Source organism: Elephantulus edwardii, unplaced genomic scaffold, assembly GCF_000299155.1.
Source record: "Elephantulus edwardii isolate Elephantulus edwardi_28Jun2011 unplaced genomic scaffold, EleEdw1.0 scaffold00097, whole genome shotgun sequence".
NCBI lineage: Eukaryota > Metazoa > Chordata > Mammalia > Macroscelidea > Macroscelididae > Elephantulus > Elephantulus edwardii.
In genome coordinates, this window is record NW_006399847.1 from 2847770 (window position 1) to 2860770 (window position 13001).

The 13001-nt window shown below is 41.1% G+C and overlaps 1 protein-coding gene across 8 annotated transcripts in view; it reads right to left on the minus strand.

The window, feature by feature from the left end:
• Positions 1 to 13001, minus strand: part of DLGAP1 (discs, large (Drosophila) homolog-associated protein 1) — a 542994-nt gene that overhangs the window by 68950 nt on the left and 461043 nt on the right. For 7 of the 8 annotated variants that reach the window (XM_006891397.1, XM_006891398.1, XM_006891401.1 and 4 more), the window contains one exon: positions 6348 to 6721. In XM_006891397.1, the coding sequence (XP_006891459.1) occupies positions 6348 to 6721 (374 nt within the window). The remainder of the gene's footprint in view (positions 1 to 6347; positions 6722 to 13001) is intronic. The other variant, XM_006891402.1, reaches the window with a different exon arrangement.

The following is a 13001-nucleotide window of genomic DNA, read 5'->3' on the forward strand; positions in this document are numbered from 1 at the left end:
GGGTGGCTCCTTGGAGGCAAGGATTCTGAGACTCTGTCTAGCATACATTGGACATGTTGTAAGGAGGGACTGGTCCTTGGAAAGGGACATCATGCGTGGTAGGGTGGAGGGACGGCGCAGGAGGGGAAGGCCCTCTATGAGGTGGATTGATTCAGTGATTGGGGTAATTGGGATGGGAATGTCAGAGGCAATGCGATTGGCACAGGACAGAGCAGAGTTTAGGGCTGTTGTACATAGGGTCGCTATGAGTTGCAAGTGACTCAAAAGCACATAACAACAACATAGAATTTTGTAAATTTTATTTCATAAGGAGCTCTGGTGGCCTAGTGTTAAGAAGATGGGCTGTAATCCCAAAGACTCACAGTTCGAATCTACAGCTGCTCTGTGGGAGAAGGATGGGTGATTTTCTCCCATTCCCTTTACTGCCTCTGAAAACCTGCTAGATGGTCAGCTATGGGTTGGTTCTGACGTGACTGTACTCAACAAAAACAACATGTATTAATGACTTATTCTAAAACCACTGCTGATGAATTGATTCCAATTAATGGTGACCCCCTCCGTAGAATTTTCGAGGCTGTAAATCTCAATAGGAGGAGACTGCTTCCTGTTGCTTGTTGGGTTCAAACTGCTGCTTTTCCAGTTATAGCCCAACACTTAACTTACTGCATCACCAGATTTATTCTAAGTAAGAATCATTTTAAGAGAAGTCTGTCAAGACCGAAGAGTATAAACTGTGAGATGACTAGGATAAACATAGAGAAACTTTTAAACAAAATCAACTGTGAGACCAATGAACTATTATCCCCACAACAACATACTGTTGAGTGAATGCAAAGTGCAATATAACATGAACTATATGCCGATATCTATAGTTCATTTGTTGTTCTGTTTTTTTTTTGTTTGTTTGTTTTTTTGTGATTAATCTATTTATTTAAGCCATCTCCTGCCACGAAGGGATGGAAGCTCATTTACACAAGTAAAGGTGAAGGTCCCCGTACACTTTTTGTCCACATGCAGTGTAACTGTTGTTTTGTTTTTTTAAGGAAGTATTCAAGCTCTCTGAGATGGGAGGATAGGGCACGATCCAGACTTATTCATAGGGTCGATATGAGTTGTAATTGACTCAGTGGCAATTAATCACAGTAATACATGCTTAAATTAATCAAAATGATTTATGTTTAAATGTGTAGAAAGTGCATCTGTATTGTGTTAACAACTGTTTATATTAATTATATATTATATTAATTTGCTATTGGGAAGTAATTGACTATTAGGAGGAATGGAAGGAAAGAAGATGGCCTCTGTACATGTCTGTTTAATTTTGAATCCTAGACTACATGAATGTGGTGTTGTTGTTGTTGTTGTTATGTGCCATCAAGACACCTGTGACTCATAGCGACGTTATGTACAATAGCCCTAAACCCTGCTCTGTCCTGTGCCAGTCTCACTGTCTCTGATACACCCACTCCCATTACTCCAGTCACTGAATCAATCCATGTCATAGAGGGTCTTCCCCTCCTGTACTGTCCCTCTCCAAGGACTGGTCCCTCCTTGCAACATGTCCAAAGTATGTCAGACGAAGCTTCAGAAGCCTTACCTCCAAGGAGCCACCCAGTTTAACCCTCTCCAAGATGAACCTGTTCGTTTTCTTGGCAGTCCATGGTATATTCAATACTCTTCTCCAACACCACAGCTCAAACGTATCAATTCTCCTTCTATCATCCCCAGTCATTGTCCAGCTCTCTGATGCATAGTAAGTAATTGCAAAGACCATGGCCTGTACCGGACACACCTTAGTCTCCAGAGTGACACCATTGCTCTTCATTCTTCTGGAGAGGTCCCTAACAGCAGACTTTACCAACTGAATTAGAGTTTTAGTTTCCTGGTTGCTGGTGCCAAGAGTGTTGACTGTGGAGCCAAGCAAACTAAGGCTGTTAACAATCTCAATCTCTTCACCATCCATCCTTTTGCTGCCAATTGGCCCAGTGGTGAGAATCTTTGTCTTCTTATTGTTGAGCTTTCCTTGATCCATATTGAAGCAGTCCTTGACCTTCTGCAGCAAGCGCTTCAGGTCCTCTTCAGTTTCAGCAAGTAGGGTTGCATCATGCAGATTGTTGATGAATCTTCCACCAATCCTAATGCCACACTTCTCATAGAGTCCAGCCTCCTGGATAATCTGTTCTGCATATAGGTTGAAAAGGTATGGAGATAGGACACATCCCTGGCGTATACCCTTCCCAATTTATGTATTGAAAACGAATATTGAAACAGGAGAAAAAGAAAATTAATATTAAAGAGAGAAGAAAATTAACATTATTGTGTACCAACTAGGTACACAATTAAGTATTGCGTACCAGATAGGAAGCTAGGTTTTTTTAAAATTCAATGCTCAAAACAATCCTATAAGGCTTGGGAGCTCAAAGGCCCTGAGAAATGAAGTCATTGTCAAGGACAACAGAGAATTGACCCCTGCCTGTCCCTGTCCTTCAAAATTCCTTGGGAATTAACTGCCAATGGAAAGCGAGGGAGACTTCCAGCTGGAAGCTGCCTTTGTTGGTCACTCCCAAGCTTCAGTGCAGCAGGTCTGCTGAGGAAGGTGACAACCTGTGTTGGGGCATCCTGCAGGAGACAAACAAGGCATTTAACACATTGCTAGTAGAGAAAGTTTAATTGTCTTTTAAAAATAGGCTGTACAGAACAGATTATGAAAATACATCATGTTTGTGAAAATGTCCTCCCACTTTAGGCTTTAGAGGTGCCTTTTCAGTGTGGATAAATTTATGGACCACTACTTTCTACAGCTATTACTCAAAGCACACTTTCAGGATGATGTGGCACAATAAAAGCAGAGAAGAAGGAGTCCTGTGAGAAACAAACTCCTGGCATGCTGAGCCAGGATGAACAGATGCAATAACCGGGCAGAGTCCCTGGGATCTTATCTTCCAGGGGCAGAAAACAGTGGCCTGAATGAACTGAGAAGGCTGCTGAACTGTTCTCTGTTATTTATGAATCACACGACTTAAAAAGTCAACAATTACCCTGAAACTGATGAACATTCTTTCCTAATGATTCGATGATGTTTTACTGTGTTCTTGGGTCTTGTCCTCCCTCACACCCACACACTGTGAGTAATGATTCACATTTTTGTTCTTCAGCTGTAATGTGATACAGGGAACTCTGGTGGTTTAGTCTCTAAGAGTTATGTTGCTAATGTAAAAGTGAAGCCTTCCTGACAGTTCAGATCCACCAGGGAGAAAGATGAGCAGTCTCCTCCTGTGAAATTTACAGCCTCTGAAAACCTACCAGAATGTCAGCTATGAGACAGCTGGAGCATCAATTTTATAAGCTTTGAGTAATGGCAATGAGTCATTTTACTGTGTTGCAGTAGTGTCGAACATATTGTAATGTAACTGGGGAACCACATTTTCCACTCCCTTCTGGAGGATCAAAATGTATATCAGGTACATACCAGGAAAAGATAAAATTAATGAATGGGACCTTCTAAAGATTAAATCCTTGTGTGCATCAAAAACATTTTCCAACAGAGTGAAAGGAAAATCTACCTGATTGGGGGAAAAATATTTGGCAATACCATTTCAGACAAGGATCTAATATCAAAAGTTTACAGAATCTTACAGGACCTCCACAAGAAAAAGACTGATAACCCAATTATAAAATGGGAAAAAGACATGGAAAGACTTTTCACAGAGGAAGATACTTGTATGGCTGACAGACATATGAAGAAATGTTCAAAATCACTAGCAATAAGAGAGATGCAAATCAAAACCACAATGAGATAACATCTCGCTCCAGTAGCAGTGGCAAAGTTTAACAGGCTAGCAAGTAATAATCTGGAGATGATGTGGAGAGATAGGAACTCTTATACACTGTTGGTGGGATTGTAAAATGATACAACCACTGTGGAAGGCAATTTGGTGTTTCCTCAAAAAGCTGAAATAGAAATTCCATAAGATCCAGCTATTCCACTGCTTGCAATATACTCCAAGAGAATGAGATCTGAGACACAAGCAGAGATTTGTACACCAATGTTATAGCAGCATTATTCACCATCACAAGAACATAAAAATAACCCAAATGTCCAACCACAATCGAATTGATAGAGGAACTGTGGTACATTCACATGATGGAATACTACACAGCACGCATAAGCAATGATTTTGAAAAGCACTTCATAACTTGGGAGGGACTGGAGACCATTATTGCTGAGTCAGTCCCATAAAGACAAATACTGTATAAGATCATTATTGTAGAAATAGAAAGATAACTAGTAAAATATGTATGAGGATCCAAGGAGGAGAGGGAAGGAACAGAGGGGTGAGGATGGGCAGAGGAATAAGCATAAGGTCACACAATTTGATGGGTGGAGGGAGGGGTGGGTAAAGGAAATGGGAAAGATCTGGTGTGAAAAACAATGTATATGAACTTTGTAAGCAAACAAGTATAAAATAAACATTTTATTTTAAAAAATAAAGGAATACTCAACATAGAATATAAAAATAATGTATTATGGAAGACACTTTATGTGTGATGAGCAGTCCTTGACAACAATTAAGTACTCAACTATTAACCAAAAAGTTGGCAGTTTGAATCTACCCAGAGACATCCTGGAAGCAAGGACTAGAGATTTATTTCCCAAAGAGCAAATTCTGCAAATTCTGCGGAGCACATTCCAGCTCTACAACACACGGACCAGCATGAGTCAAAATCAACTCCGCAGCACTGGGTTTTGGGGTATGTTTGATAGTGTCTTTTTTGTTTAGCTATCCTATACTTTTAGTCATATATTCCGCTTGTTGTTTTTTGTTGATTGCCATCGAGTTGAGCACGACTCCATGAATAAAAGGCCTGAAGCCTTTCTATAACTATCAACTTTTATCAAAGTTCATAGAGTTTCCAGAGGCATGCTATTTAGAAAGTAGGTGCCACTCCTGCTTCCAAAAAGAGAACATTAGAAAGTGATTAAAAAACCAAGCAAAAATTAGATTCCAATCATTGGTGCATAAACATATCCACAGCCACTGAATGTCCCAGTTTTGAGAGAACAGTCACAGCTTTAAGTGTTCCATATCAATGATAAGTTTTATTTTCAGCAATCAGTCTGTAATCAGTAGGAATTTTACTTCTTTCTTGAGAAGTCTTTTTCCAAATATCATCTTACTCCAAACTCATACAAAACAAGTAAATCTTCCTGGCTAAAGCAAAGCCTAGAATCTCTAAAGTCAGCTCAGTCTCCCAGAAGTTCTTGGGAATCACTGAAGTAATAACACGAGGGCTATGAACAGTTTGAAAGGCCTATTTTCTGCTTAGTGAACAATATAATGATTATTAGTAAAATATATAGATAGCATATTTTTTATAATTTTGATCACATTTAATACTGTCTGGCATCTACAGCCAATTACTTGGCACTCTGTTCCTCTGCACAGCTATGTTGTTAAGTACTGTTGATTCAGAACCAATTCATAGCTGACCCTGTAGAGGGTTTTTAGGGGCAATATGTTGCATAGGAGGAGACTGCCCATCTTTCTTCAATAGAGCAGCTGGTGGATTTGAACCACTTATCTTTGGTATGGAAGTGCAGCTCCTTACCACTAGGCCACCAGAGTTCCCTTAACTATCGTTTCCAAAATGTCAAGAGTAAATTTTCTTTAAATAAATAAGTGTTACGCTTCTGAATTTTAGGATTCTATAGCAGGAACAGAAAGGAAATTTTCTCTGCCAACAAGGTAAATGAGACCATCATTGGTCCTCATCATATATTTTCATGAGTCTTTCAGGATCAAAAGATTTCTGACTGAGAAAAGCAGAACTGCACAACTCTCTCATGAACTACAATAAAAATGAACAATAAAATCAAGTACAACATCAAGAGAAGATATTGATGAAGAACTAAGGAGACACACTCTGAGAACCCACACATGTGATGGGGTGCATGGCCTGGTGGTAAAGAGTTGCACTGCCGTTCTGAAGGCACACAGTTCAAATCCACCAGCTGCTCTGAGGGAGAAAGATGGGCACTCTCCCTCCATGCAATTAAACTGCCTCTGAAGAACCACTGGAGGGAGTCAGCTCAAGATTCGATTATGATTATGCTTCCTCAGGTTCTGATTGAACAGTACACAAAAACAACAGCACATTTTCTCTCATATCAAGTTCACATTCTATTATAGCAAGTTTAGAATTTCATCATAATATGATCATCTGAACACACATTGGGAAACTTTTGGTTTCTTCCTTCACTTTTATGCTTCTATATTGAGACTAACTAACAAAAATGCTAGAACTCTGGTTTGGGTGGGGGGAGGGAAAAAAGGCATCTTTGGTACCTGTATCCCAATAGACAGGCATCTGTTCTTCTTAAAGTGATCCTTCTTTCTGTCCTCCGTAGTGACGGTGGCTATGGTGGTCGTGGTGGTGACAGTGGCTGTGTTATTGCCCATGTGCTGACTCGCAGGGCCATGGATTTGGGCATTTGCAGCTTCGATGGCAGCTGTAAGAGCCTTCATACTGTCCAGGCTCTCTGTGGAGTTGCTGAGTCCAGACTGGCTGATAATGTCTCCTCGTTGGCCCTGTCCATCCATGTAGGCATCTTGGGCAGACTCTGTGCTACTCTGGGCTGTGATAGAAATGAAAGGTTTCGTGGTAGTTCTGGGTGGGACTGGAGGTGGTGTCTTCTTATATGTTGTAATGCAAGATGACACTGAAAGACAGTGAAAACAGAGACACTGTGATTTTGGTGTACATCATCACTTATGATAGTGTCACTGACATTCACTGGACACCAGGGCATATGGAACACTTAAGACATTTAACACTAAAACAAAGCCACTGATCGTTGTTTTTGTTATATGCTATCTAGTCACCTGTGACTTATAGCAATCCTATGTACAACAGCCCTAAATCCTGCTCTATCCTGTGCAATCTCACTGTCTCCCACTCCCATTACCCCAGTCACTGAACCAATCCATCTCATCAAAGGTCTTCCTCTCCAGCATTGTCCCTCCACCCTCCCAAGCATGAAGTCCCTTTCCAACGACTGGTCCTGCCTTGCAACATGTCCAAAGCATGTCAGACAAAGCTTCAGAATCCTTGCTGTTGATAGTCTAGGTGAAATCCCAACAAGGAGATGATGCAGGTCTCCTCCACGTGACCAAAATGAGGCCTGAAGGCAAAGTAGTTGAAGCATAAAGCTACTAATTGAAAGGTCAATGGTTCAAACCACCAGCGGCTCTCTGGGAGAAAGAGGTGGTATTCTGCTTCTGCAAATATTTACAGCTTTGTAAGCCCTTTGGAATTGTTGTACTCTGTCCTATAGAGTCATTATAGGTTGGAATCAACCTGGAGGCAACAGGCAGTGGAATGAGGTGACCCATCATAAAAAAGCACCAACTTCTAAAATGAAAATCAATATGAATCAAATATGAGTCAACAGTAAAAGACATGATCAGTCATCTGTCAAAATCTTCCTGGACAAGGTGCCCTGATACACAATATGAATAGACCTGCATACCACTAGGCAGTCCCAACCTTCTCAAAACACATTAAACACAACTAAGGTTATATGCCCCCAAATAGCCACATCTAATCTAAGCTTTGAGTGGCTATGAGTCCCCTGAAACTCGAAGGCACTTAACAACAATAACATAAACAAAGAGATCAGTGGGCCCAGTGGACAGAAAGTGATGCTACCAAGCTAAAGGTTGGTGACTTTTAATCTGCGGCACTCAGGCCTGTCTTTCATTGTTTTTGTTCAAACATTCCTCTAGGTCGTTTAACCCTGGTGTCTTGTGGTTGCTGTGAGGCTGAACACTGTGACACTGATGTGTCAAATGCGTTAATGGCTGGTTACCCAATGCAGACAGAGAGTGGGGTAGAGCTCCCTGATTAAAACAAACTTGGAAGCAGGAGTGGCATCCACTTCCGTAATAGCTTGCCTCTGGAAACCCTATAAACCTGGAGAGAGGATGAGAGACACCCAAGCATTGAGGACTCTCCTTCATAGGGTCGCTATGAGTCACCTGTGACTGATAGCACTTAACAACAACAACAAGGTTAGATAAAACATCCACTTGAAGAAGATTCTGGTGGTTGCTGTTGTTGTTAGGTTCTGTTGAGTGAAGTATGACTATGACTCATAGCAATGCTATGAACAAGAGACCTAAGCTCTGTCCTATCCTGTACCTATAGTTAGTCATAAACAATGAAAAAGAAGAGAAGTAAAGAAATTTTGAATATATACGTTTTGATTCTAAGATGTATGAGGTGCTTGGGAGATTGTTTTCAGAGAGGAAAGGAAAGAATAACACAGCTCCCTATTACAGCTCCCAGAGCGCACTCTCATTAACAGTCAATGCCTCTTCTCATTCTTCCTGTCTTCCTTTCTTTCTTCCTTTCTCTCTCTCTCTCTCTACTTGATCACAACTTGAACTTTTTTACATTGTTCCTAAGAATATAGATTTGGTGGACTAGTGGAAAGAAGCTGAGCTGCAATCCTGATGGCATTCATGGTTCGAGGCCACCAGCTGTTCCTTGGAGAACCACGAGCAATCTCCTCCCATGTGATTAACACATTGGCACACATTTTTTAATTGATGACTGTGCTTAGAAACACATTTTTTTATGTATTACTGAATAATTAACAAATAAATGCATTAGTACACTTCATACGAATGATCTTCCTTTTTTATTAATTAAAATGTGCGGGACGGCTACAGTGTCTGAAAACTTGCGGCAGGGTCAGCGATAGGTTGGTTGTGAATCGATGGTACACATCAACAACAACAACAAAGAATACAGATAGCACAACATTTGTCCATCTGCTGTTTTCCCCTCTTACTATTTAGTGAGATCAATGACATGATACTTTCAGGTGTTAGCACAATTACGTATCACCCTATCATCACCCATAGCCTTTACCAACATTTTGCATCAACTTTTGATCTGAATTTTTTTGTTTGATTCGAAGCAGAACCACCCACTGAGAGAAAATGTGAAAATAAATTTAAATTCTGGTTTGTAAGTTCACAGGAGCTCTCTGCTCTCTGAAGTCGAGGCCACGGCTCCCGGTCAGGGCACAGTGCAATGGCGTCTTGGCCGCACCAAGGCTCCGCTGAAGCAGCATGGAGACCCTACTCCCCAGCAACCTGATTATACACTGGGCAGCTCAAAGAAACTTTACACATCTGTTTCTCATTTGCAGTATATAGTTTAGGGGCAGGTGGGGGTGGAGGGACAGACGAAAAAGGAGTTACATTTCTAAGTAAAAACTCCTACCCATAAAACCCCACTATCCCTTCACTGCTTTTCTATAGACTTTTATCTTTTTAAAATACAATTCCAACTCTTGTGCTTCCATCACTTCCTCCCTCTGACTCCACACCAGCACCTGCATCCTCTGTGACTTTTCCATCCACAGATGGCTTCACGGTTGTTCCATCTAAGCAGCCACCCTTCTCATTCCATTCCAGTGTGATTCTTGGGGCCAGTTAGGCCACCTCACAGAGTTAAATAAGTGATTCAGCATTCAAGCTGTCTCCTGAGGCTACTCAAAAGCCGCACACTATAATCAGCTATAAACACAAGGACTCTTGTATGCTGTCCTATCATCTTATTCCTCTGTTATTTGAATAATTTCCTTAGAAAAAAGAAAAGAGGACAGACATGTTTACTTTCTTCCCAGGGATTACTGAGGAACTGCAATATTATATATACTCTTGAAGAGGAGTATAATATAATATGTACCCATCTCTCTATTTCCTGGTGGTAGCTCATCCCTGGAGGACCTTCTTTCTAAGTTTATTACAAGACACACGCATTTAACAATTCAGAGTATAGCCACAAGCTGACCACAAACTAAGGTGTCAAAGAGGCTCTGTGGCTAAGCAGTGCCAGTGGGCAGTGACCCAGAGCAGGGCCCGAGAGTGGACCCACCTCCCTGCAGCCCAGTGTGAGTTCTTCCCATAAGGCCACAGCTAAGCCTCTGGTTGATTCAGTGGTATAAACACGCACAGCACTTATATGCTATCTCACTCAACTGAAATCCTTCCATGCACCTTAACCACTGCAAAGGCACCTTCAAGTTCGCAGAAAGCTCTGAATGATGCTAGCCCTGTCTGGGGTAATGCTCAATTATTTATCTGTAGACTCAGGAGGGAGGAGTAAGCAAGAATTAGGATAGATTTAATCCATCTGTTTTAATCTTATATTAGGTTGGTTTAGGGAGTTCTGGTTACTTAATGGTAAGGAACTGTACTGACAACATAAAGGTACATGGTTTGAATCCATCAGCTGCTCTGTGAGAGAAGGATGGGCAAACTCCTTTCATGTCATTTACTGCCTTTGAAAACCCACTGGCAGGTCATCTATGAGTCAGTTTTGACTCCACCATACACGAAAAGATTGTTTAAAAAAAATGGGAAGTCATTGTAAAAAAATGGATTCTCAGAACATTCCACAGAAATTAACAATGTATCCTAACGTGAAATATACAATCTTCTGAATTGGAAAAAAATAATAATAATCTTAGGTGTCAAGTTGGAACCAGCTCACAGCTGGATTCGAACCACTAGTGAGTGGGCTGTGGCCTCTGAGTTAGTAGTGGAACTCTGTAGGGACTGCGCCACCAGAGCTCCCCGGAACAATCTTCTGGATTCTTTGCAACTTATTGTTAGCTACTCCTGGCTTCCTCTTTCTGTGTGGATAAATACAAACTGGACAATGATGTCAAATAGCCTCATTACATCTGTGATTATTAGAGTAAAAATCCAGTCTTCACGCGGTAAGTGTGAAATAAATAGGGAGTGCAGGGTGTCATATTATTTGCAGGGTAATGGCTGGAAATGGGAACTGAGCTTCTTGACTGGGAACTCTATACACTCCTGGGGTGAACTGCAATTTAGCGTCACCTGGTGACTGTTGGCAATTACTTTTGAACGTCCACAGAAGTAACGGTGTGTACTGTGATCAGAGGAGACTCCCAGGACAACAGCAGCAATGCCTGGAGACTCCAAGGGTTAGACTGGACTAGGAAAGCCTGAGCAGAAGGCTTCCCAACAGACAAGCCTGGCCCACTTTGAATGAGGAAGCAACAGACACAGGGGTCACCTGAGAGGCTTTATCACCATGTTTCTCCGAAGTGTAAACCTTAGTACAGTTCTGCTGGAATCTTACTCAAAGAAGCATAGTCAAATAGTGAAACAGGAATTTTAAAAGATTTCAAATTTTTAAGATTTTTTTTTAAGGAATCTAAAGGAAATCCTAAGCACAAGTCACATTTCTTACAATTCCCTTTCCCCACTCCCTGATTCTTTTACACCCTAATACTGTGCAGAAATTCATACAGCTAAACTTCCCTTCCTTCTCCCACAGCATCATTGTTTTCCACCTTTTCAGTCTAAACCTTAGACCCTCTGTTCTCAGTCCAAGGGTGATTTTAAAGTTCTCCTTTTACTATCACAAGTGATTCATAATCTACTAATAAGACCCCCAGTGCTGAGAGGCATTAGATAAAGGGAGACCAAGGAGGGTGAAACACTATTATTCAGAGTGAATAAATCTTGTCAGACATTCCTCTAGGTCCTATAATCCTGGTGTACACGTTGCTGTACAGTGGTAACTTGTGGTTGCTGTGAGGCTGAACACTGTGACACTGATATGTGTCAAATGTGTTAATGGCTGGTTACCCAATGCGGACAGAGAGTGGGGTGGAGCTCCCAGATTAAAACAAGCTTGGAAGGAGGAGTGGCATCCACTTCCATAATAGCTTGCCTCCAGAAACCCTATGAACCTGGAGAGAGGTTGAGAGACACCCAAGCATTGAGGACTCTCCTTCATAGGGTTGCTCTGAGTTGCCTGCGACTCAACAGCACTTAATAACAACAACAACAACAACAGCAACAGTGAAAATGGAAGGAGAACACAAGTAGTTTATATGTAGTAAGTGGATCACCTAATTTCCTTAAGAGCAAAATTTTAAAAAATATTTTTCAGAAAATTAGGGAGCTCTGGTGGCCTAGTGGCAAGAAGCTGCACTGCAATCCAGAGGTACAAGTTTCGAATCCACCAGATGCTCTGCTGGAAAAGGAGGGGCAATCTCTTCTTTACCAGTCAGATCCGATTTAATGGTACACACACAAAAAAGAATAAAATTTAAAAAAATTTTTATAAAATTAAATGAAACATTCAACAAACAGCACATTAAAAGATGTTACTCATTATTGACTAAAAAAAAAACAACCCAAACCCACTGATGTCAAGTCAATTTAATCTCATTGTGACACTGCATCAGGTTTCTAAGGCTGTAAATCTAACCCAGAATAGACTACCTATCTCTCTCTGTCTGTCTGTCTCTCCTGAGGAGCAGCTGGGGGATTCGAACCACTGACCTTTCAGTTAGCAGGCCAACATTTAATGTACTACCCTCCCACCAGGGCTCCTTTGTTAGCCATTCAAAACCTCAAACTCACTGCCTTCCAGTCTGTTCCAACTTATAGAGGCCCTCTACTGGGGTTCCGAGGCTTTAAATTGCTAAGAATTCAAAGATTATTAGTGGTTGGGAGGGGAGAGAAAGAGAATTTGAGTTGCTGGGACCACTGAGTTTATGCTAATAGTGATGGGATGATGTGGAAAAGGAGAGCAACAATGGTAACACAACAAGACACATGTCATTAATGTCGTACAGAAATATTGTGCTGGCAGATGTTTTTAGTGTGTATATTTTTGCCAATTTAAAAAAAATTAGAAATTCAACTGTCAACCAAGAATACTGTACCCAGCAAAATTATCCATCAAATATGGACAGATCAAGATATTCCCAGAAAAGCAGAACCTAAGAGAGTTTGTAAAAACAAGACCAGCATTGCAGGAGAGACTCAGAGATGTCCTTCTTACAGACATACCACAGAAAGCTCCATGGTCCAAAGTAACTAGCAACAACACCAAAAAGAACTCAACACAATGATAGCAATAAAACCTAACCTCTC